General features: G+C 36.5%; 1 protein-coding gene across 1 annotated transcript in view; it reads right to left on the bottom strand.

The window, feature by feature from the left end:
* Nucleotides 1-15,643, bottom strand: part of CEP126 (centrosomal protein 126) — an 88,330-nt gene extending 72,687 nt beyond the window's left edge. Inside the window, exons 1-2 of the mRNA XM_054592607.1 lie at nucleotides 15,516-15,643; nucleotides 9,033-9,152 (exon numbers count right to left, since the gene is read on the bottom strand). Of these exons, the coding sequence (XP_054448582.1) occupies nucleotides 9,033-9,152; nucleotides 15,516-15,643 (248 nt within the window). The remainder of the gene's footprint in view (nucleotides 1-9,032; nucleotides 9,153-15,515) is intronic.
* Between the last annotated feature and the right edge of the window lie 5,620 nt (nucleotides 15,644-21,263).

Below are 21,263 nucleotides of genomic sequence, written 5' to 3'. Positions count from 1 at the left end.
GTATCCATATCTTGGGTACTGTGAAAAATGTGCCTTAGCAACTTTTGAAGGATCTGTTTAACATGTTAAATTCTGCCTCATGAAACATAAGAACTACCTTGGCTCACAGTGAATCATCTCATCAAACAATGGCTACATGCCAAATTGTTTGTTCTGGTTTCCTAGGAATCCATAACTATGAAGTATCATTTTCTTCTGCTGGAAATACTCTTAAGAAGTGAACTAATGACCATTATGGCCACAACTTTCTTTAACAATAGAATCCAAGCAGTAGATTTAAGAGTATCTGAGATCACAGGAGACATAGACAGAACTGGAAAACTGGACTTTTATGATGCAATTTCTTTTTTTGTGGATTGAACCATATTTCAGATTTAGGTAGTCATAACTTCCTGGACATATGATCATATTTAACTTGAAAATTCAACTATTTTTTGAGATAATGAAGAATTATGCAAACTTAAAAATACAATAAACTATCACTCTTTCAAATTAAAAATGCAACTGGATAAAAATTTGTTTTTAAGAGTAAAATATAACATTTTTAAATAAGGCTACTCCCATCAGGGTATCCATGCAGACTCTGTAAAGAGCTGGAACTCCCACTACTGACCAGCAGTAACAAAGAGCCCCTCCCCCAACATGATGTCAACAGATGCTGAGTAGTTAACCTAGACTTCCACCTCCATCTGTCAGTAATGAGGTGTTGCCTCCTAATCCTTCCCCCTGATGACAGTGCCAGAGAGAGCCAGCTAAAGCTGAAGGTTGAAATAAGCTCCAGAGTCTCATAACATAACATGAAAGTGTTCAGATTTCCAAAGAAACCCACTTGTCATTCCACAACCAGGAACATATGAAACTGAATGAAAAAATAATCCAAAATGCCAACATCAAGATGACAGAGATGTTACAATTATCTGACAAAGATTTTAAAGCAGCCATGATAAAAATGCTTTAATAAGCAACTATGAACATGTCTGCAAATGAAAAAATAGGTCTCAAAAATAAATAAAATAAATAAAAAAGAACCAAATGGAAATTCTAGAACTGAAAAACACAAACGGAATTAAAAAGTAGATTTAGCCCTGGCTGGTGTGGCTCAGTGGACTGAGTGCCAGCCTGTGAACCAAGTGGTTACCAGTTCGATTCCCGGTCAGGGCACATGCCTGGGTTGCAGGCCAGGTCCCCAGTAGGGGATGCTAAAGTGGCAACCATACATGGATGCTTCTCTCCCTCTCTTTCTCCCTTTCCTTCCTCTCTCTAAAAATAAATAAAATCTTTTTTAAAAAAAGTAGATTTATTAGGAAACAACATAGAAAAGATGTCAGTCCTCCCTACACCCCAAAGATATTCAGGTAATAATGCAATTCCTATAAACATCCAGGTAATACTGTTTGCATACAAAGATAATTCTAAATTTTATATGTAGAAGAAAACAAATTAGAATAAATTTTGAAAAAGAGAAATAAAGTGGGAGGAATCATTCTATTGTATTTGAAGATTTATTATATACCTGTGTAATCAAAATTGTGTAGTATTGGTGGAGGGAGAGAGAGACATAAAGATTAATAGAATAGAAAACCCAGAACTAGACCCACACAAATATGCTCAACTGATTTTTGAAAAGGTGTAAAAACAATTCATGGAGGAAACATAGCTTTTCTAACAAATGATGCTGGACTGATTGGATATCCACAGGCAAAAAAAAAAAAGGAAAAGAAAAAACCTTGACCTAAGTCTAAGATCTTACACAAAAATTAATTTAAAAAGTATCACTATAAGACTATAAATTTATATAGTTTATAAACCTATAAGCTAGCAATAAAAAGTTTATAAAACTATAAACATTTAGGAAAAATCACAGGAGAAAATCTTCAGTATCAGGGCTAAGCAAAGAGCTCTTAGACTTGACACCAAAAGTACAATCCATAAAAAAAAAAAGAACAAATAGACTGGACTTACTAAAAATTAAAAACTTGCTCTGGGAAAGACCAAATTAAGAAGATGAAAAGATAAGCTCTAGAGTAGGAAAAATATTTGCAAACCACATATCTGACGCAGGGTTAGTAGATTATATAGAACTATCAAAAATTCAATAGTAAAAAAGCAAAACAACTCTGAGTAGAAAATGGATAAAAGACATTAAAAGAAATTTCATTAAAAGATGATAGGCATATGGCAAATAAGTATACGAAAAGATATTCTCCTTCATTAATCATCAAGAAATGAGCATTAAAACCACAGTGAAATATTACCGCACACTTATGAGAATGGTTAAAATAAAAAACAGTGACAACACCAATGCTAGTAAAAATTAGAAAACTGGATTACTCTTATACTGCTGGTTGGTTCAGTCAACCTAAAAAACAATTTGACATTTTCTTACATCACTAGATATACAACCACTGTAAGACCTGGCAACTGTATTCCTGGTCATTTATCCCAGAGAAATGAAAATTTATATTCACTCAAAAACCTATACATGAATATTTATAGCAGCTTTATTCACAGAAATCCCCTCCTGGGAATTATGCAGATGTCCTTCAATGGGTAAATGCTTATACCAACTCTGGTGCATAAATATCATGGAATGAAACTGAGGCAAATAACAATCTGGATGAGTCTCAGGGAATTGTGTTATATGAAAAAAGCCAATTCTGAAAGGTCACATACAGTATAATCCCATTTATATAATACTCTAGAAATTTTTAAAAAATTATAGAAATGAGAACAGATTAGTGATTTCTAGAGGAGTGGGTGTGGGAAGGAAGTAGGTTTGGCTATAAAAAGACCATTTGAGGAAACTTAGTGATGATGGAAAAGTTCTGTATCTTGACTATGTATGTCATCATTCTGACTGTGAGACTGAACTAGTTTTGGAAGATGTTAGCATTCTGAAAAACTGAATAAAGTGTATTAGGAGATCTCACCATGTCATTTTTTACAACTGCATGTGAATCCAGAATTAGCTCAAAATAAAGACTTTAATTTAAAAAAGAGAAACTACAGCTAACAACTAAAAGTGAGGGAGAAGACTTTTTTTTTTAATCCTCATCTGAGGATATGTTTACTGACTTTTAGAGAGAGAGAAAGAAAGGGTTGGGGGAAAGGGGGTAGGGGGAGAGAAAAATGCATTGATGTCAGAAACATTGATTGGTTGCCTCGTCTACACATCCTGACCCAGGATCGAACCCACAACCTACTGGTGCAGGGGATGATGCTTCAGTAATTAAGCCACCTGGCCTGGGTGAAAGAAAATTTTTAACAGAAGAATTCACCAAGCTTACCTGTCATCGGCTGCTATTATAAACTAAATAAGCTTAATAGCTCAAGGGCAAGAAAATAATATATCAGGGTAGAATATTTGGTTCTCACAGTAATGATTTAGAGCACGGAGAAAAGATCAAACTACATTTATCACAGTAATTTGTATGAAAGATTATAGAAATGTATACTGTAATTTAGAAAGATTTATATTAAAATGTTAAAGTTTGCACAATCTGTAAGTATTCCATTTATGATGCTTTTCACACATCACCCATAATTGATCTTTGACTTCTACTGACCCTGCCTACTCAAACCCAACTCTACCTCAGATCAGTGTAACAGCTTTTTACCTGTTCTCTGCCTCCAGCCTGTGCTTCAGTTCATCACCTACCTTGTTGCTATGAGCTAAAATATAAATATGACCTCACACTCTGTGATTTTACTCTGTTAACAGTATCTCAGAGTCCTAAGCATAGCTTAACTTCTTTAGACTGACAGAAAAGCTATTTTATGAAATGTCTCCTACCAAATTTATAGCTTTACTTCCTGTTGCTCTTCTACGTTTTTTTTTTTTTTTTTTTTTTTTTGGTGCCTAAATCACAGAAAACTTTTCTTTTATATTTTGTAACACTAAACTTTCCCACATATTCTTCCCTTTGCTTACAACACACTCCTCACGTTCCTTGGCTAACTCTTGGTTATCTAATAGCCTTTACTCCTTCTTGTCTTCTAGTGTATATAATATGATTCCATAGTACCTTGTGGGCAACTCTATCATAGTATTCATTGCATACCATTTCCATCTTTTATTACTTCACTATTAGCAGCTTGAAGGCAGAACTCTTGCATTTTATTTTTATTTTCCAGTATAGTAAACCCGGTAAAAGTTGAGTATTTTAAATGGTCAAAGAGAACTTCCAAATATCCTAAGTTTCTTAAATTTTCCTCTGATACATGAGTACTATGAATAATACACTCATGAATATTTAAACCTACTGATATATATATTTATATAATTTATTTGAATCTATTTATATTTTTTAGCTTATACCATATCTCCGTATATGAAGGTTTGATAAATATGACATTGCTTAAAGTATAAGTCCTTCTTATTTTTTCAAAGGGTACATTTTTTTCTGCTTTCTGGTTAACTTCAAACTCTATCATTCTCACTAATAGAAAATGTAGCTACCCTCCATTTCATGTTCAGCAAATAATTCATTCCATGATTCTCTGGGTAATTTTTTTTCTGCCTTAAGAACATTTAAAAGAATGGGTTTTTTTATTATAGATTTTAGTGATTTTTCCAAAGTGCCTGTCCCTCATCTGTTATCTGGTAGTGTTTCCTCTTCTCTTTATTTGGGCAATTTTCCTTATTCTGTCTTTTCCCCTCTCTTATTCTTTAAGTTAGTTAAACAGAAATTTTGTCTAATCACCTGTATATGCTTATATCATATTGTTTAAAAAGTATCTGAAGGCTCCTTTTGGGAACATATTAAAAATTTATCTCAATTTCTTTTCTTCATAAAGTCACATTTAATCTATTGCCATTTCTAAAGCTTAATGGTAAAATAACGTAATTTTTTCTCCTGATACAATGTTTAATTAATGGTAATCAACTATGCTTGTTGAATGAATAAATGCTTGTTCATTTATTTATCAAAAGATAATTTTAAAATTGAAAAAATGTAGGCAATAAGTTTATTTATTTTATGCATGTGTATCTTAAAATTACTTGGTCTACAAAGCAGTGTATTAGAAAAGTTACTTGAAGACAAATGGTAAAGGATAAAATGAAAAAAGGAATGCTATGGAAGTCAAGAAACTGTGGCTCCAACTCCTCTAATAGTAATAAAGGCAAGTCCCAGAATACCAGTGTGTACTAGGCCTAAAATGTAACCAGTACCTACTGATGATGGGAAGAGGTCTTGGAGGCAAACAAAGGGGATTCCCTTGTATAGACACTGCTTGAGAGAATGGAACACTTTAGAAAGTGATAAAAACGTAAGAGAAAAATACTGGCAAATAGAAAAGCAAAAAGGAAGTAAAAAAGAAAATAAAAATGTGTGTGATTTTCAGCAATGGAAATTATTTCATTTCCATTTCATTTAGTAGCACTCTGAGTACTACTAAAGATATCACTAACAATACCTTTAGGAAAAAGAATACTTTAAAAAATTCAACAAATCTGTGACAATAATGAGAGTAGGTAGTATAAACTTAGATGCTATAAAGCATATAGATTTAGTAAGGCCAAAAAGAAGATAATGATACATATTTTAAAATTCATTAGTGTATAATTTGACCCTTAATAAAAGATGAAATATAGAGAAAAGATGAAATATAGAGAAAAATGATGTTTAAAAAAATGTTTATGTCCTTACATAGCATTATAGGATAACAGAAAAATGAAACATAATGAAATTGTATTGAAAAATACAATTTAGAATTTTAGAATTTTGAACCAAAACTTTCTTTTTATACTTCTTAAATCAAAATTCATATACTGCATTTTGCTGTGTATAATGCACAGTTTTTAGCAAAATTTTTGAGGGATAAACAAGGATGCACATTAAACAAGGGTATAATGATTACATACCATGTTCCCATGTATAATTTGCACAAAAACATGGGTGCACATTACATATACAGTAAGTAAAATACAGTAAGTGTTTGATGAGAGAAGGCAGGTAGGGAATTTAAATATCAAGTCCACATACACAGCCTGCTGTTTCAGAGAGCAAGTCAATTATCAGAAAACACAATGGACAAGTACTAATTTATTAATCAACAAAATAAATAAGCTTAATAGGAAAGAAGCCTATGTGACAAACACCATAATTATTTTTATATGTGTTCTCAACTATCCCTTTCTAAAATTACATTTTTTTTTGGTTCTACCTATCCCTTAAAAATAGGTGGTATTAATTCAAATCATAAGTGAGAAGCTGAGACTCAGAGATTAAATAACTTGCTCTAGCTCATAAAGCTAGGACTTTCTCGATCTCTGACCCCAAGACCATGACCCTTTCAACATGATTACTCATCTTTAATGAACATTTATTGTGTGCCTTTTTATAGGTTTCACAAGCCAAAAGGTAGGAGAAAAACAGAAGCAAACAATACAAAACAAAAAAAAAGTTTTATTGAATAATTCCAAGTACACCAGGCAATGGGAAAGTTAATCTAAAACAAAACATAATGCCAGAAAAAAATATATACACAACCAATTTTGTATTCCCTAAATGGGATTTGCAATATAAGCCCAATGATGTAGTTAATGAACTCAAGGGCTTTTCTGTCATTTGCATGTTATAGGAATATGGACAAGGTAGCAAAAACAACAATGCTAACATGGCATAACTATACTGTGTTTAACAAAAAAATTTAATAATTCAAACAAATCTTGAAAAATGTTAAGCAGTGATTAGATGGTTTGCATTTTTACTTTAGTTTCTAGCTTACACTAGAAAACTTTTTTTTAAAGATTTATTTTTTAAAAGTATATTTTATTGATTATGCTATTATACTTGTCCCAGTTCTTTTCTCCTCTTTATCCCCCTCCTCCCTGCACCCCTCCACCCTCTAGCATCCTCCACCCCTTAGTTCATGTCCATGGGTTATATATATAAGTTCTTTGGCTTCCCCAATTCCTATACTATTCTTAACCTCCCCTTGCCTATTTTGTGCCTTCCATTTATGCTTATTCCCTGTACCTTTTCCCCCATTCTCTCCCTCCCCTACCCTGCTGATAACCCTCCATATGAACTCCATTTCTGTGATTCTGTTTCTGTTATAGTTGCTTGCTCAGTTTTTGTCTTTTAGGTTCAGCTGTTGATAGTTGTGTTTGTTGTCATTCTACAGTTCACAGTTTTTGATCTATATTTTAGATAAGTCCCTTTAACATTTCCTATAATAAGGGCTTGGTGATGATGAATTCCTTTAACTTTACCTTATTTAGGAAGCACTTCATCTGCCCTTCCATTCTAAATGATAGCTTTGCTGGATAGAGTAATCTTGGATGTAGGTCCTTGCCTTCCATGACTTTGAATACTTTTCAGTCCCTTCTCGCCTGCAAGGTTTCTTTTGAGAATCAGCTGATAGTCTTATGGGAACTCCTTTGTAGGTAACTCTATCTTTTCCTCTTGCAGCTTTTGAGATTCTCTCCTTATCTTTAATCTTTGGCAATTTAATTATGGTATGACTTGGTGTGTTCCTCCTTGGGTCCAATTTCTTTGGGACTCTCTTGGTTTCCTGGACTTCCTGGAAGTCCATTTCCTTTGCCAGATTAGGGAAATTATCCTTCATTATTTGTTTAAGTAAGTTTTCAATTTCTTGCTCTTCTCTTCTCTTTCTGGAACCCCTGTGATTCAGATGTTGGAGTGTTTAAAGTCATCCCAGGGGATCCTAAGCCTCTCCTCATTTTTTTGAATTCTTGTTTCTTCATTCTGTTCCAGTTGGATGTTTATTTCTTCCTTTTGTTCCAAATTGTTGATTTGAGTCCCAGTTTCCTTCCCTTCACTGTTGGTTCCCTATTTTCCTTTACTTAACTTCGTATAGCTTCATTTCTTCCTTCATTTTGCCACCAAGTTCAATCAATTCTGTAAGCATCCTTATCACTAGTGTTTGAACTCTGCATCTGATAGGTTGGCTATCTCCGTGTGGCTTAGCTCTTTTTCTGGAGTTTTGATCTGTTCTTTCATTTGGGCCACATTTCTTTGTCTCAGCACACCTGTTATGTTGTAGGGGATGGAGCCTTAGGTATTTGCCAGGGCTGGGTAACCCTCTTGCTGAGTTGTGGTGCAGTCTATGAGAGAGGGATCAGAGGAGGAACAATGCTGATTGCTTGGCTCTCACGCTACTTTCCATCACTTTCCTTGCTTCCCACAAGTGGACTGTGCCCTTTCAGATGCTGATTCGCAGGTGGGTGGGTTTGTGTATGTTCTAGGACCATGTGGGCCTTTCCAACAGACTCTCCTGTGAGACTGGGAGTTTCTCCCATCACCACAACCTCCACAGATTTTTATAGCCAGAGGTTTTGAGTCTTTAGATTTCTGTGCTAGAGCCCTGGGTTTCTCGACCCGTCTCACTCCCCTGTTGTTTCTCCCAGCATACCCATGCATGAATGTGGGATCGCTCCTGGTCCACCACCTTGCCTTGCAGCGTGTCCTCTCTGTCTGTCTCTGTCCCTCCTTCCAGCCTGGATGAATGTTTCTTTAACTCCTTGGTTGTTGGACTTCTATTCAGTTTGAGTTTCTGGCTGGATTCATGTTGGCTGGAACTCCCTAGAAAACTTTTTTATGGCAGTCATTTATAAAATTCTTTCCATGATTCATATTTCCCTCCATTTTTCTGACTAGATAGATGAGAATAGCACATAATGGAAAAGTACAGAGAAATGAGTAATATATTAAAATTATATTCTATTAGAGACTAAATACTAATTGGTAATCTTTCAATTTACCATGAAATGATAAAAAAAATAAAGATAATATATTTTATAGTCATTTTAAGAAATGTATATGACAGTGTAATCAGGAGTTCTATGAAAAGAAAAGATAATTATGGTCACAGTCAATAATCTAGACACTACACCACTATGTTTGTGCTTTAGGCAGAGAAAACAGTTATAAAATGTACAAAGCCACATAAATCTTGACCAGATAAACCGTTTGCATGACTTAGGTTCATAATGCTACAAAGTAGAGAAAGTGTTAATTTATGACTTTGAATTTCTACACTCTGAATAAAATTCGGTTACTTACTTTTTTCTCCGGTTTGACTCCACAAAATATTTACGTGCTCGATTTCGACATATTTTTTGTTGCTGCAGTAATATTTGGCGCTCTTCTTCTAAATTTTTCTCTAGATGGATTTTCATATCTCTAATGATAGCATAAAGTTAAGGACAATAGTTTGTTTTTAGTGGATGAGTGTGAGTGTTATATGATAAATAAAATTACAGCTTCACAATAATGACATAATGATTTTTGTGGAACAATTAGTATGTGTAAACATTAGTGTTAGTACATGATCAGCATAAAAAAAAAAGTCTGACTTGGTATTAGAACTTAAGATATATCACATTTTCCCTGGAAAAATATAAATTACTTTTAGACATTATAAGCTCAGATAAGGAGACCACATTATCATTTTAGTCACTGCAAAGGTATTTTGAGTACTGATGAACGAATTACCATATTAAGCATATATATATAGGAAAATGAAGGTTATAGTTTAGTTCACTAATAGTCAGTAGATGAATTACACTTTTCAGGGGATTTCAGGATCCTTTCAGTATCGACATTATAAAAAAACTTTATTATATATTTCAAAACAATCATGTTTATTTGAATTTTTGGGTGTTTGAAACTTTCCTAATGGGACTTTATTCATTTTCAATTATATTGCTATTTAACAATCTTTATATCATTGCCTATAATTTATTTTATTATAAAATTTTGCACCACCTCAGTGTACACATACACCTACACATGCTTACACAGATGTTTTTACTTAATGTTTCTTTTGAAGGGTTTATAAAAATGAAACAAAAAGGAATTCTTGTTGTTTTCTTGCACATAATTAGCTAAAGACTCTCTTTTTTCTTGTCTAATATAGTACTTTATTAGGAGTCAGACTTCAACAAGCCAGCTAGCTACTGAAAATCACAACGTGGCAGTGGAGGAAAGTGATAGCTCCTTTCAGAGTACACAAAAACAACACTGATGGGCTGGGGGTGGGGGTGGGTGGTAGGAGGAGAAGTTGATTTGGCTCAGGTGAGACGAATGCAGGACTATGATGCAGGTGGGGTCAATTCTGTTCTCTGTTTAATAAGTTTGAGATCTCACCATAAGAACATAAAGAAAATCACAAATGTAGTGTTTGTAATGTTCTGACAATTAGTCTTAAACTTAATCAAATGAACTGCTCCATATATACATGTATAAATATATATTTAAATATAACAATGTGTATTATACACAATTTTTCCTGCTGAATTACAAAGAATGCCTCTTCACTGCATCTTTTCAAAGTATCATCTTCAAGTTTAAAAAATATTAATGGTTGGTTAAATTTTTGTTTTTCTTATAAGCTGTACCGTAGAAGTAAGATATTTCCATAAGGTCATTGTTAAATACCTGTTAAAAAAAAAAAGCTAATTTTTATATAATTAACATAAAAAACCCAACCCTATGGGTTGTAGGAATAAGTAACACATAATGATTATAATTTAAAAGCATAGGCTAATCTACTCCACTTCATCCTTATCACTCCCTCTCCCAGTTTAGTCCTCCAATTGGAGCTCATTTGTTGTTTTAAATATGTTACTATAATAAACAACTATGTGTCATATACCCTATATTCCTGCCAACTTTATTAGAGCTATCCTGATTCATTTTCTTTTCTGTAACCTGTTCCACCACCTTGGCTCAGGTGGCCTTGGCTCAGGCATTCTAAATCTCTTGCCTGGACTACCTCCCTCAGTAGTCTTCTAACTCATTTGTTTACTTCTAAACTTGTCAACTTTCTTTTGAAACGCCATAAGGCCAGCTAATTGCAAATCTGATTGGTTTTCTCATTTTCTGTTGTTCTCCAAAAGCTCCTATCATCTTTATTATAAATTACAGATTTCTTGAAATATAATACTTTCTATAATTTTCAACATTATTTCTCAACATTTCCCTGCATGAGTCCTCTACCCAACCATATTAAGATACTTGTTAACAGAACATGCTATTATCTCTTGGTATGTGCTTGGCTAACTCTACTCCTCTTTTCAGGGTGCAAAGACTAAGAATGTTAGTGAGAAAATACGTGCAGGTAACCAAGAATAGGGTATAAATTAGGTAGGAAAGACAGACAAAGTGAGTGGTGGGATAAAAATGAAAGGGGAAAGGACGAGATATTAATGAGAAAAAAAAGAGGCATTGTGTGAAGGGGCGATGAGACAATTCACTTTAACGGATTTTAATTAGGTGAACTTCATATAATTTTGTTCTTTTATAGCAGAGTCAAGAAATTTTGACTCAAATACTAGCCAAAATGGAGGTGTAGGTAGATACACTTTGCCTCCTCACAACCAAAAGAACGGAGCACCAATTTAAGAACAAAACACAACCAGAACTGCCAGAGGTTCAAACTGTATGGAAGTCCGACGCCCAAGGAGCTAGAGAAGAAACATTCATCCAGACTGGTAGGAGGGGCAGAGACAGGCAGCGGGGGTGGAGAGGAAGCAGCAAGGCCGCAGCTGGCAGATTGGGTAGGCAAGATGGAGGCTGGTGGACTGGGTGGTCCCACATTCACGTGAGGATAAACCAGGAGGAACAACCAGGGAGTGAGATAGACCGCACAACCCAGGGTCCCAGTGCAGGCAAAATAAAGCCTCAGAACCTCTGGCTGTAAAGACCTGTGGAGGTTGTGGCAGTAGGAGAAACTGCCAGTCTCTTAAAAGCATGCTGTGAGCCAAGCAAGTGGCATTGTTCTCTCTGACCCCTCCCCCACGTACAATGGCACAACGCTGTGAAATGGGTTGCCCCCGCCCCCAGTGAATACCTAAGACTCTGCCTCTTATAACAGGTGCACTGAGACGAAGACATAAGGCCTAAGGGCGAGAATAGATCCAAACTCTAGAAAAAGAACTAAGCCATAAGGAGATAGCCAACCTATAAGAGGCAGAGTTCAAAACACTAGTAATAAAGATACTCACAGAAATGATTGAGTACAACTGGAAAATAAAGGAAGAAGTAAAGGCTATACAAAGTGAAATAAAGAAAAATATACAGGGAACCAACAGTGAAGGGAAGGAAACCAGGACTCAAATCAACAATTTGGAACAAAAGGAAGAACGAAACATCCAACCGGAACAGAATGAAGAATTCAAAAAACTGAGAAGAGGTTTAGGAGCCTCTGGGACAACTTTACATATTCCAACATCTGAATCATAGGAGTGCCGGAAAGAGAAGAGGAAGAGCAAGAAATAAAAACTTATTTGAAAAAATAATGGAGAACTTCCCTAATCTGGCAAAGGAAATAGACTTCCAGGAGATCCAGGAAGCCCCAAAGAAGTTGGACCCAAGGAAGAACACACTGAGACACATCATAATTACATTACCCAAGATTAAAGATAAAGAGAGAATCTTAAAAGCAGCAAGAGAAAAGGAGTTACCTACAAAGGAGTTCCCACAAGACTATCAAGCAATTTCTCCAGAAATCTCACAGGCAAGAAGGGGCTGGAAAGACATATTCAAAGTCGTGAAAGGCAAGGACCTACATCCAAGATTACTCTATCCAGCAAAGCTATCATTTAGAATGGAAGGGCAGATAAAGTGTTTCCTAGGTACGGTCAAGTTAAAGGAGTTCATCATCACCAAGCCCTTATTATATACAATGTTAAAGAGACTTATTTAAGAAAAAGAAGATCAAAACTATGAAGAGTAAAATGAAAGAAAACTCACAACTATCAACAACTGAACCAAAACCAAAAACAAACTAAGCAAACAACTACAACAGGAACAGAACCACAGAAACGGAGAACACATGGAGGGATATCAGCAGGGATGGGGAAGTGGGAGAATGTGGGAAAAAGGTACAGAGAATAAGAAGCATAATTGGTATGTATAAAATAGACAGGGGGAGGTTAAGAATAGTATAGGAAACGTAGAAGATAAAGAACTTATATGTATGATCCATGGACATGAACTAAGGAAGTGAATGCTGGAGGGAATGGGGATACTGGGTGGAGGGGTATAAAGGGAAGAAAAAAGAATGGGAGAACTGTAATAGCATAACCAATAAAGTATACTTTAAAAAGTAAATAAATTAGTGGATTTTGTCAATAAATAATAAAATATTCTTAAAAAAAGAAATTTTGACTCAAGTAGAAAGCTGGATGTCTCTCAGTATTGAATTAATATTTGAAAACCACATGTAGAAATTTTACCAAGTCACTTGAACTTTTAAAAATTTTTAAAAAGGATTTTAGAGAGAGGGAGGGAAGTAGCGGGAAAGAGAGAGAGACAGACCCCCATTTGTTGTTGTTCTTATTTATTCATTCATTGGTTAAATTCTTTTTTAAAATATTTATTTTTTTAAGGTTTTTTTCTTTTTTTTAGAGAGAGGGGAAGAGAGAGAGAGGGAGAGAAACATCACTGTGTGGTTGCCTCTTGAGTGCCCCCAATGGGGACTTGGCCTGCAACCCAGACATGTGCCCTGGCTGGGCACTGAACTAGTAACCCTTTGGTTCACAGGCCAGCACTCAATCCACTGAGCCACACCAACCAGGGCCATTGGTTAATTCTTGTATGTGCCCTAACTGGGGATTGAACCTGCAACCTTGGCATATCAGGCGATGCTCTAACCAACTGAGCTACCTGGCCATGGCCACTTGATTTTTCTTTCTTTTTTTTTTTTTTAAGACTACAGGTCTTTCATCATTTTTTTCTCCTTTAGTCATTAATTCAAATAAATTTGAACACCTACTTTATACCAGGTATTCAATGGGAAGCATTACAGACACTAACAAAATCCAAATTAATATTTATAAAAGGTGCTTAAAGTGTTTTTTTAACTTGTAACATGATATTCTTGATTTAGAGTCAGTGTTTATAACATTAAAAAAGAATTCCTTTCTTCTAAAATATATAAATATATATACTCTATATATTTTATGTATACTAGCAAAAATATACATATAAATATATATTTACTTGTTTGTATACTAGTAAAGGTTGTTAGGTTTTATCAAAGCCTCTTGGTCATCTATTGAAATGACCATTTATAGCTTTTTAAGTTTTAATCATATTTTTAGTAATTTATGTCTTTACAGGAAGCCATTATTATAATTCTGGAATTAAGTCTTTTTAATTTTGTTTGTTCAAGGTACTGCTGAATTTCTCTGACATCTGTATCAATATTCAAGCCACATAAAAGTATTCAGTCTACAACCATTTCATTAATAAAAATGATAGAATATACACTGTCAATGAGCCATTTACAATGTTTCCCTATTTTCTAATTTAGAGATAAATCAGCATCACTGTAATAGGCATTTAGTGTCCCAGAAAATATAATGTTAAAGGAACAGAATCAAAACAATTCAAAGAACAATATTGCTTATTTCAGAACACAACTTTGAGAGGACTGGTTTGGGAAAGTAGCAAAGGCAAAAGCCACAGCGGACTGATTAGAGGAAACAGAAGATGCTAGTGCAGGATACCATTTTGAGAACTTAGTCATAGAAAGGAAACACAGAAGGGCTAAATACTTGAGGAAAGCATGATCAGAGGAGGGCTATTTTAACAGATATGAAGCTCTGTATATATGTCTTCCTCACTAGATTTTTATCACTAATACCTAGAACTGAGTCTGCCAAAGAGCAGGCACTAAATTAAATTTGTTGACTTGCTGTTAAAATTGCAATGTCCCAGATGTGGGACACAATGTGGATAAAATGGTGTTAACTTGGAAAGACAACTCCCTTCTCTGACAAGAATAAAGAAAGTGATATACAATACCATCACTGCCAACCAAGTCCTTTGAGAATAAAAAGGTTAATGCTAATTACCAAAACATTTTCTGGAGAAATAAACATGGTTTACACATTGTGAAAATAAAATCCACACTCAATTTCCTAAATGCAACCAACAGCTACACCAACGGTGGGTTCCACCAATTCTTAGGGAAAGGTCAGAGATAATCCAGCATGAAGCAGCCATGTCCTTGCTTCTAATTTTCTCTCTGCTGTCTGACAATAGACTGGTCAGAGGATGGAAAACAAAATACTCAACTGTGCTTTAGCAGCTCTGCTAAATGAATTAGTGGTGTGTTAGGTTAACTGTTAAAATGTACTCTTTCAAGATAGCAAAACGATTTACTTATTTGTGGAATTCTCTTCTCCAAGTAGCATAATCTATCAGGAGGAGAATAATATGAAGGGCATACGGCATAATTCTAGAAGGCAAGATAATCATCTCCGTAGAACACACAGTTTATGTACTTTAAAATTCGCCAAAATGATACACGAACGTTGAAGAATGTGGGTGGGATAACAAGGTGGCGGGAGAACCGGTCACAGGAGAAAAATGGTATAATTCCAGTTCTAAGGGGAAGCAACAACAGTGCTAAAGCAAATATCCGCACTAAGGTGACTGGTTAGTTTCTATTACCTTCCGTCAGTGGTAATGGGAATTTAATGAGAAAAAAGATGGGCCCTGCTTCCAACACGCTGCCCCTGGAAGGAAGGATACAGGTAAGCGCCAGGTCGGTGACGCCCACCGCTCAACCTAGGGTTGAGGGGGGCTTGGTCGCGAGTGTCCGAGGATTCAGCGCCCAGTCCCGCGACGGCGCTCCGGGCTCCGGCCCTCCCGGTCAGCATCCTTCACCTCAGCGCCGCCTCCGGGTTCGCCCCAAGCGTCTCCCTCATAGCAGCTCCGGCTTCCTAGTCTTGGTCCTCGGTCCCTCCCTACACTCCGTCCCTCACGTGCCGACTCACGAGCGCGGAAAGAAGGACCGCGGCAGTTTAGATTCGCGCTCAGCGGCTCTGGCGGCTCCGGTAGCAACGGCAGGTGCGGCGGCGTGCTTGCCTGGCAATGGGAGAGGTGGTGGCAGCGACCCCGCTGCCGCCATGTTGACAACCAACCGACGCCGCGTCCTTCGCAACAGAAACCAGGGTGTCGGATTGGGGCGGAGCGGGGCAGCCAATAGAAGGCTCTGGCGGCCCTCGACTGCTCCAAGTGCGCTGCCGGTGACGGGTGGGAACCCTGAGTGTCCAGGGACTTAGTCTTTGCAGCGATGGAGAGCTCAGTTGTGCCTAGAACTGGACTCAGTTCTACCTTCCTTTTTGATGTTTTCGTGGGTGTATTGAGAGTGATGAAAACAGTGAGTTGCGAAATCCTCAGAGACACCCGCCGTGGGAATTCTGAAACGATTGTCTCGGGGATAATTCAGGGTAGGGTTTGTAGTTTAACTACAGAATCCTGCTGTAGGGTTTGAGTTGTCTTTTGGGGGCATCACTCTTGCTTCTGAAGTGGAAATTTCCTTTCTGCATTCTCACCCATTCCATGATATTTCTGCCATTCCGTCTGCAGTCGTCTTCCTGCACATTTCCTACTTAAAAAGCCTGATATTTCAGAGGCTCCTAATGGTGCCTGCATTGCTGCCAGATTCTGGAAATAGACCATCACAGCATCGATGGCCTGGAAAGACGTCCAGACTTAACCTAGCAATCTCCTGGGAAGATATGCCAGAAGGAATCATATTGAAATTGTTTCAGGAGGTATGGAAAATTAAATGGATTTCGAGCCATCAGTTTAATAACTTCGCAAGTGAAAATTTGAAAAGGCTGAAACTTTCTTTCAGAGAGAGCCTGTTGTAAAAGTACAGATAAATTCTGACTTTATTTCAGTCAGGGGGTTTTATTTGTTTGTTTGTTTTGGTGCAAAAATTCCCAAATTGGAAGTCGAATGTACAAACCAAATAAAGATCACTCACCCATCATTCAACTGTTTCTGCCTTTGTGAACCAATTTGTTTATTTTTAGAGTTCAAATAAGCTTTTTCATTTAAAACTATTTAAAATGGAGTTTTTGCAAAAGTTGGATGCAATGACACAAATTGAAATGTGCTCTGGTAATCGAGATTTTAAAGTGCAACAACAAATCAGGTTTGATTTAGAACACGAAATACATAAGCCCCCTTCAGGTCTATGCCAAGAGGACATAATATATAATTTTGGCAAAGAAAGGCTCAATGTGTGCACTTGGACGATTAACTATCTTGACAAGTTTTTAACTGGCCTGGTCACAAGCATTGACCTTGATTCTATTCCCATAGCTATTATCACAAATCTGTTTCTCTAGGGCTAATTAGAGCAATGGGGGCGGCGGGGGTGGGCGGTGCGAGGGAGGGAGGGAGAGAGAGGCAGTGCAAGGTGAAAATAAAAGGGAAGAAGGTTGTGGTTGTTTGGAGTATTTAGGCATGCATGTTTAGGCTTCCTGAAAATCTAGCTTTTGCTATATTATTAGTTTGTATCTCATAACTCCTAGGCACCTTACTGCTTTGTTGCATGATATATTAGCATTAAGAGGAATGATTTGGTTGCTTACAAATATTTGCTCATATAAACATTCTTCATTCATGTTAGCAAGAACCAAAATTCTTTTTAAGATTTTATTTATTTATCTCCAGAGAGGAGGGAGGGAGGAAGAGAGGGAGAGAAACATCAATGTGTGGTTGCTTCTTGCCTGCCCACAACCGGGGACCGGCCTGCAACGCAGGCATGTGCCCCGACCAGAAATCGAACCCGCGACCCTTTGGTTCGCAGGCCAACACTCAGTCCACTGAGCCACACCAGCTAGGGCAAGAACAAAAATTTTAAACACTATGTTACCAACTTTTTTTTTTTTAAATAAATCACAAGAACTAATTTTTCGGCCTTTAAATTATTTTATTCAAAATATTTAGCAAGCTTTCCACATTTTATTTATGTTATATAGTCCTTGATTCTAAAAAAGGCTTTAAGATTAGATATTTGTATAATAAAAAGATAATTTGAAGTATTCATAAATTTATCTCTTGAAAGGCAAATATGATTAAAGCAATAAAAAATATAATCAAATCTTTGTTTTCTCAGAAGTGACATTCCAATGAAGTATAATGCTTAATTTTTCACACTCCCAAAACCATAATTAATTTTTAATTAAGGAAATATACATTAAGCATGTGCCAAGCACTTCCTTGGTGCTGAGGATACAGTGATGAACAAAACTTCCAAGTCCCTATGCTCATGAAGCTTGTATTTATCTTTTCTTCCCCACTAGGATATATCATGTAATGAAAACTGTTATGAGGAAAAATGGAATAGTGTAAGGGGACAGAGACTGATGTCAGTTCTATTTGAGGTAGAGTGCTCAGGGAAGTCCTCTGAGAAAGGGAAATTAGGACAGCAGTCTGAATGAAGAAAGGTTGTCATTCAAATGTCTGAATGAAGAATATTATAGGCAGAGTGCTGCAAATGCAAAAGGCTTTGAGGGCAGTGTTATTTGATGTGTTTAAAGAACAGCAACAAGACCACTGTATCTAGAACAGAGTGAGGTAGGCACATATGCAGTGTAACTGGTATATGAGATTGGAGAAGTGCATGGGGGATGTATTTCAGATTCAGTGGGGATTTACAGAGTATGCAAGAAATTAATATAAAATCAACTTCCAATGCAGCAAATGTCATTGGAGAATTTTGAATGAGAGTAATATGATCTAATTTAACCTTTAAAAAGGGTCACTCTAGCTGCTGTGGGGAAATTTAGACTACAGTTGATAAGACTAGACACAATAAGGCTAGTTTGGATGTTATTATAGTTGGCTAGATGAGATTATGGAAACTTGGACTACAATGGTAGCAATGGGAGTGGCAGGAAGTATTCAAAATTTTAACCTTGAGCCAATAAGATGTGTTAAATGAATGGGAAATAAAAAGAGTCAAATGTGACTCTCAGATTTGGAACCGAACAAGTGGATAAAAGGTATTGATTGCCTTTTACTAAGATAGGGAGGGATAGGCTGAAAGTGAGAGAAGGAATAACATTTAGGCTTCAAATACAAATGTGAGGTGTCTATTAGACACTCAACTTTATTAACATGCTCAATTTAACATAAATTGTTAAATATGTTCTATTTATAAAAGAACCTAATAGTACCCACTTTATGGTACTGTATTGTTATAATGCATAGTCCTATAATTTAATTTGAATACTTCTATAACCTTGTGAGCTATACAGTAAGGCATCCTGTGATGAACAATTTATTGAGGATTCACTTTCATCTTGGCGGAGACTATTTTTTCCATCTTCTGCTGAAGTTTTTTTTTTTTTTTTTTTTTCCTCAAGTAAGAATCTTCTGAATTTGTCTCTTGGCAAGCTCTGAAAGAACAAAGAATTTTAATGTCTGGCTGCTTAAAAATTGCTTAAGTTCTGCCATCTTCATTTCAATTTCATAAGACTTACACTATTTGAATCCACACAATCATTCCCATTCTGCAAAGGAATAAAGCTACAGTAATATTAGGTAATTTTGCCCAGGTTTCCAGAGCAAGAGAGTGAGAAAAATCAAGATTCAAAGCCAGGCAGCCTGGTCCCAGTGCCAGAACACTCCAAACCACTCCACACTGCCTCATTGGAGAAACTGAGAAAGTTTCACTAGGTTAAGAGATAAAGGTTATTTCGGTTTAAGTAATAGGTAGTGAAGAAATAAAGTCAGAAAATATTTAGGATATTCACTAATTTATTGAGTGCCAATTGTATACCAATCACTCTATAAAAACTATGGTCTCTGCCCTGCTGTTCTCAGGCTAGAAAAGGAAATGGAGAAAATAATACCTTGAATAGGAAGCAAGGCTCAGGAAAGTTTTGTTTTGACTCTTAATTTTAAGGTAGTGAAGACTTAGCATGTTTATGTAATGAAGAAAAAGAGTCATTGTATAGGAGAATGAAGACCTGTCACAGACATTGATCTATTGTTACTGAACAAAAGGACCCGTTGCAGGGGGGAGGGGGTGCACAGATGCTATTACCGAAACAACGACACCGTCCTTTCCCGGGACACCTCGGTTGTGGGTCCTTTGCCCGCCGCCTTTGGAATTATGGCTCTGAATGGCAGAGTTTCGTGAAAAGGAAAAGGAACTATTTATTCAAAAGTTTCACAGGTTTGATTAATGGCTAAATGTCACCCTTAAACCTCAAAATCCCTTCAAAACAATCACCAGCATGCACACGGTCCTGCCTTCCCCTGCTTTGCCCAGTTAGGCCAGTCAGGGGCACCGTCCTTCACAAGAAAAACAACAGAAGTCCAGGGCTCGGCTAGGCAGGCCTCTCGCAGGTCTCAGCACCATCCACTGCGCCGCCACGATCTCCAGCTCTTCATCCATAACCATGTGGCACCTTCTCCTGGCCCACTAGCAAGAGTCCTTTCTCCCCTCTTTCTTCCCACGTGGTCTTCACACAGTTTCCCAGAGTCTGTGTCCCTTTGTCTCTCCTGCAGGCCCCTGTCTCTCCTCTTTCTCTCCCAGTTACATTCTGTATAAAGTCTTTGAAACCTTTCTGATTAGCTTTGGTGATATGCAAAATAACCCTCTTTGCATATGAGGAATGAAGCTATTCTGTTATTGACATACAAAATGACTCTCTATGGCTCTGCTCAAGGCTCCCATCCCCCATGGCGGCCTGCCCTGGGGTGGGGAGAATATATTTTTCTTGGACACCCCCATCTCCAGACCCTGTTACAAATACCCTTTGCGGGGCCCTGTGTCCCGTTACACTATCATCTTTCAGAAAGTGGTAATTTTCAGTAACAATAGTTCCCTTATGTTTAAAAATTTTTAACTTTTACAAATATAGGTGTAAAACATACAAATCAGAGTACTAGAAATTTGGTATTTAAGAGGTTAACATGACCATCATTGATAGCTAAGTTCAGTTAAATGCATATTTTAACTCTGAATTATCTGTCTGTTGTGGATGTCCACATTTATTAAATTTCTACTTCCCATTTTGTAGAAATAGTTCCAATGTGTACTATTCCCACTACATCACTCATTTCTACTTTCTTATTATTTTTATTCAAGCCAGTTCATAATTATTGAGGTACTTATTATCAAAGGCATTTTTCAAATGAAAAAAACTCTGACATAAAAACTAGATGGATTTGTAAATTCATGACCTATTTATTTATTGCCCATATTCCAAAGGCATATATTTATAATGAATGCATGTAGTGATAAAAAAGGGGCTTTTTATAACTCCAAATGACAGGATCTCTAGAGACTACCTTGTTTTTCATATGAAGAGAGTTGTTTCAAATGAGGGCATGGAAACCAGTAAGTATTAGCTTCTGTTTTTGTTGTACACCTTCCAGAAGTTTTTGACTGAAGACTCTATGCACTGTAGTTCTTTCCACAGACAGCTGACTGATATTTGAAGAAGTTTTTATTTCTTCAAGAAAAAT

The sequence above is a fragment of the Pteronotus mesoamericanus genome, unplaced genomic scaffold, assembly GCF_021234165.1.
Source record: "Pteronotus mesoamericanus isolate MK-2021 breed Mesoamerican mustached bat unplaced genomic scaffold, CSHL_Meso_final scaffold_36, whole genome shotgun sequence".
Classification (NCBI taxonomy): domain Eukaryota; kingdom Metazoa; phylum Chordata; class Mammalia; order Chiroptera; family Mormoopidae; genus Pteronotus; species Pteronotus mesoamericanus.
Note: the sequence above shows the minus strand (reverse complement) of the source record. Positions and strands in the feature narration are given on the sequence as shown.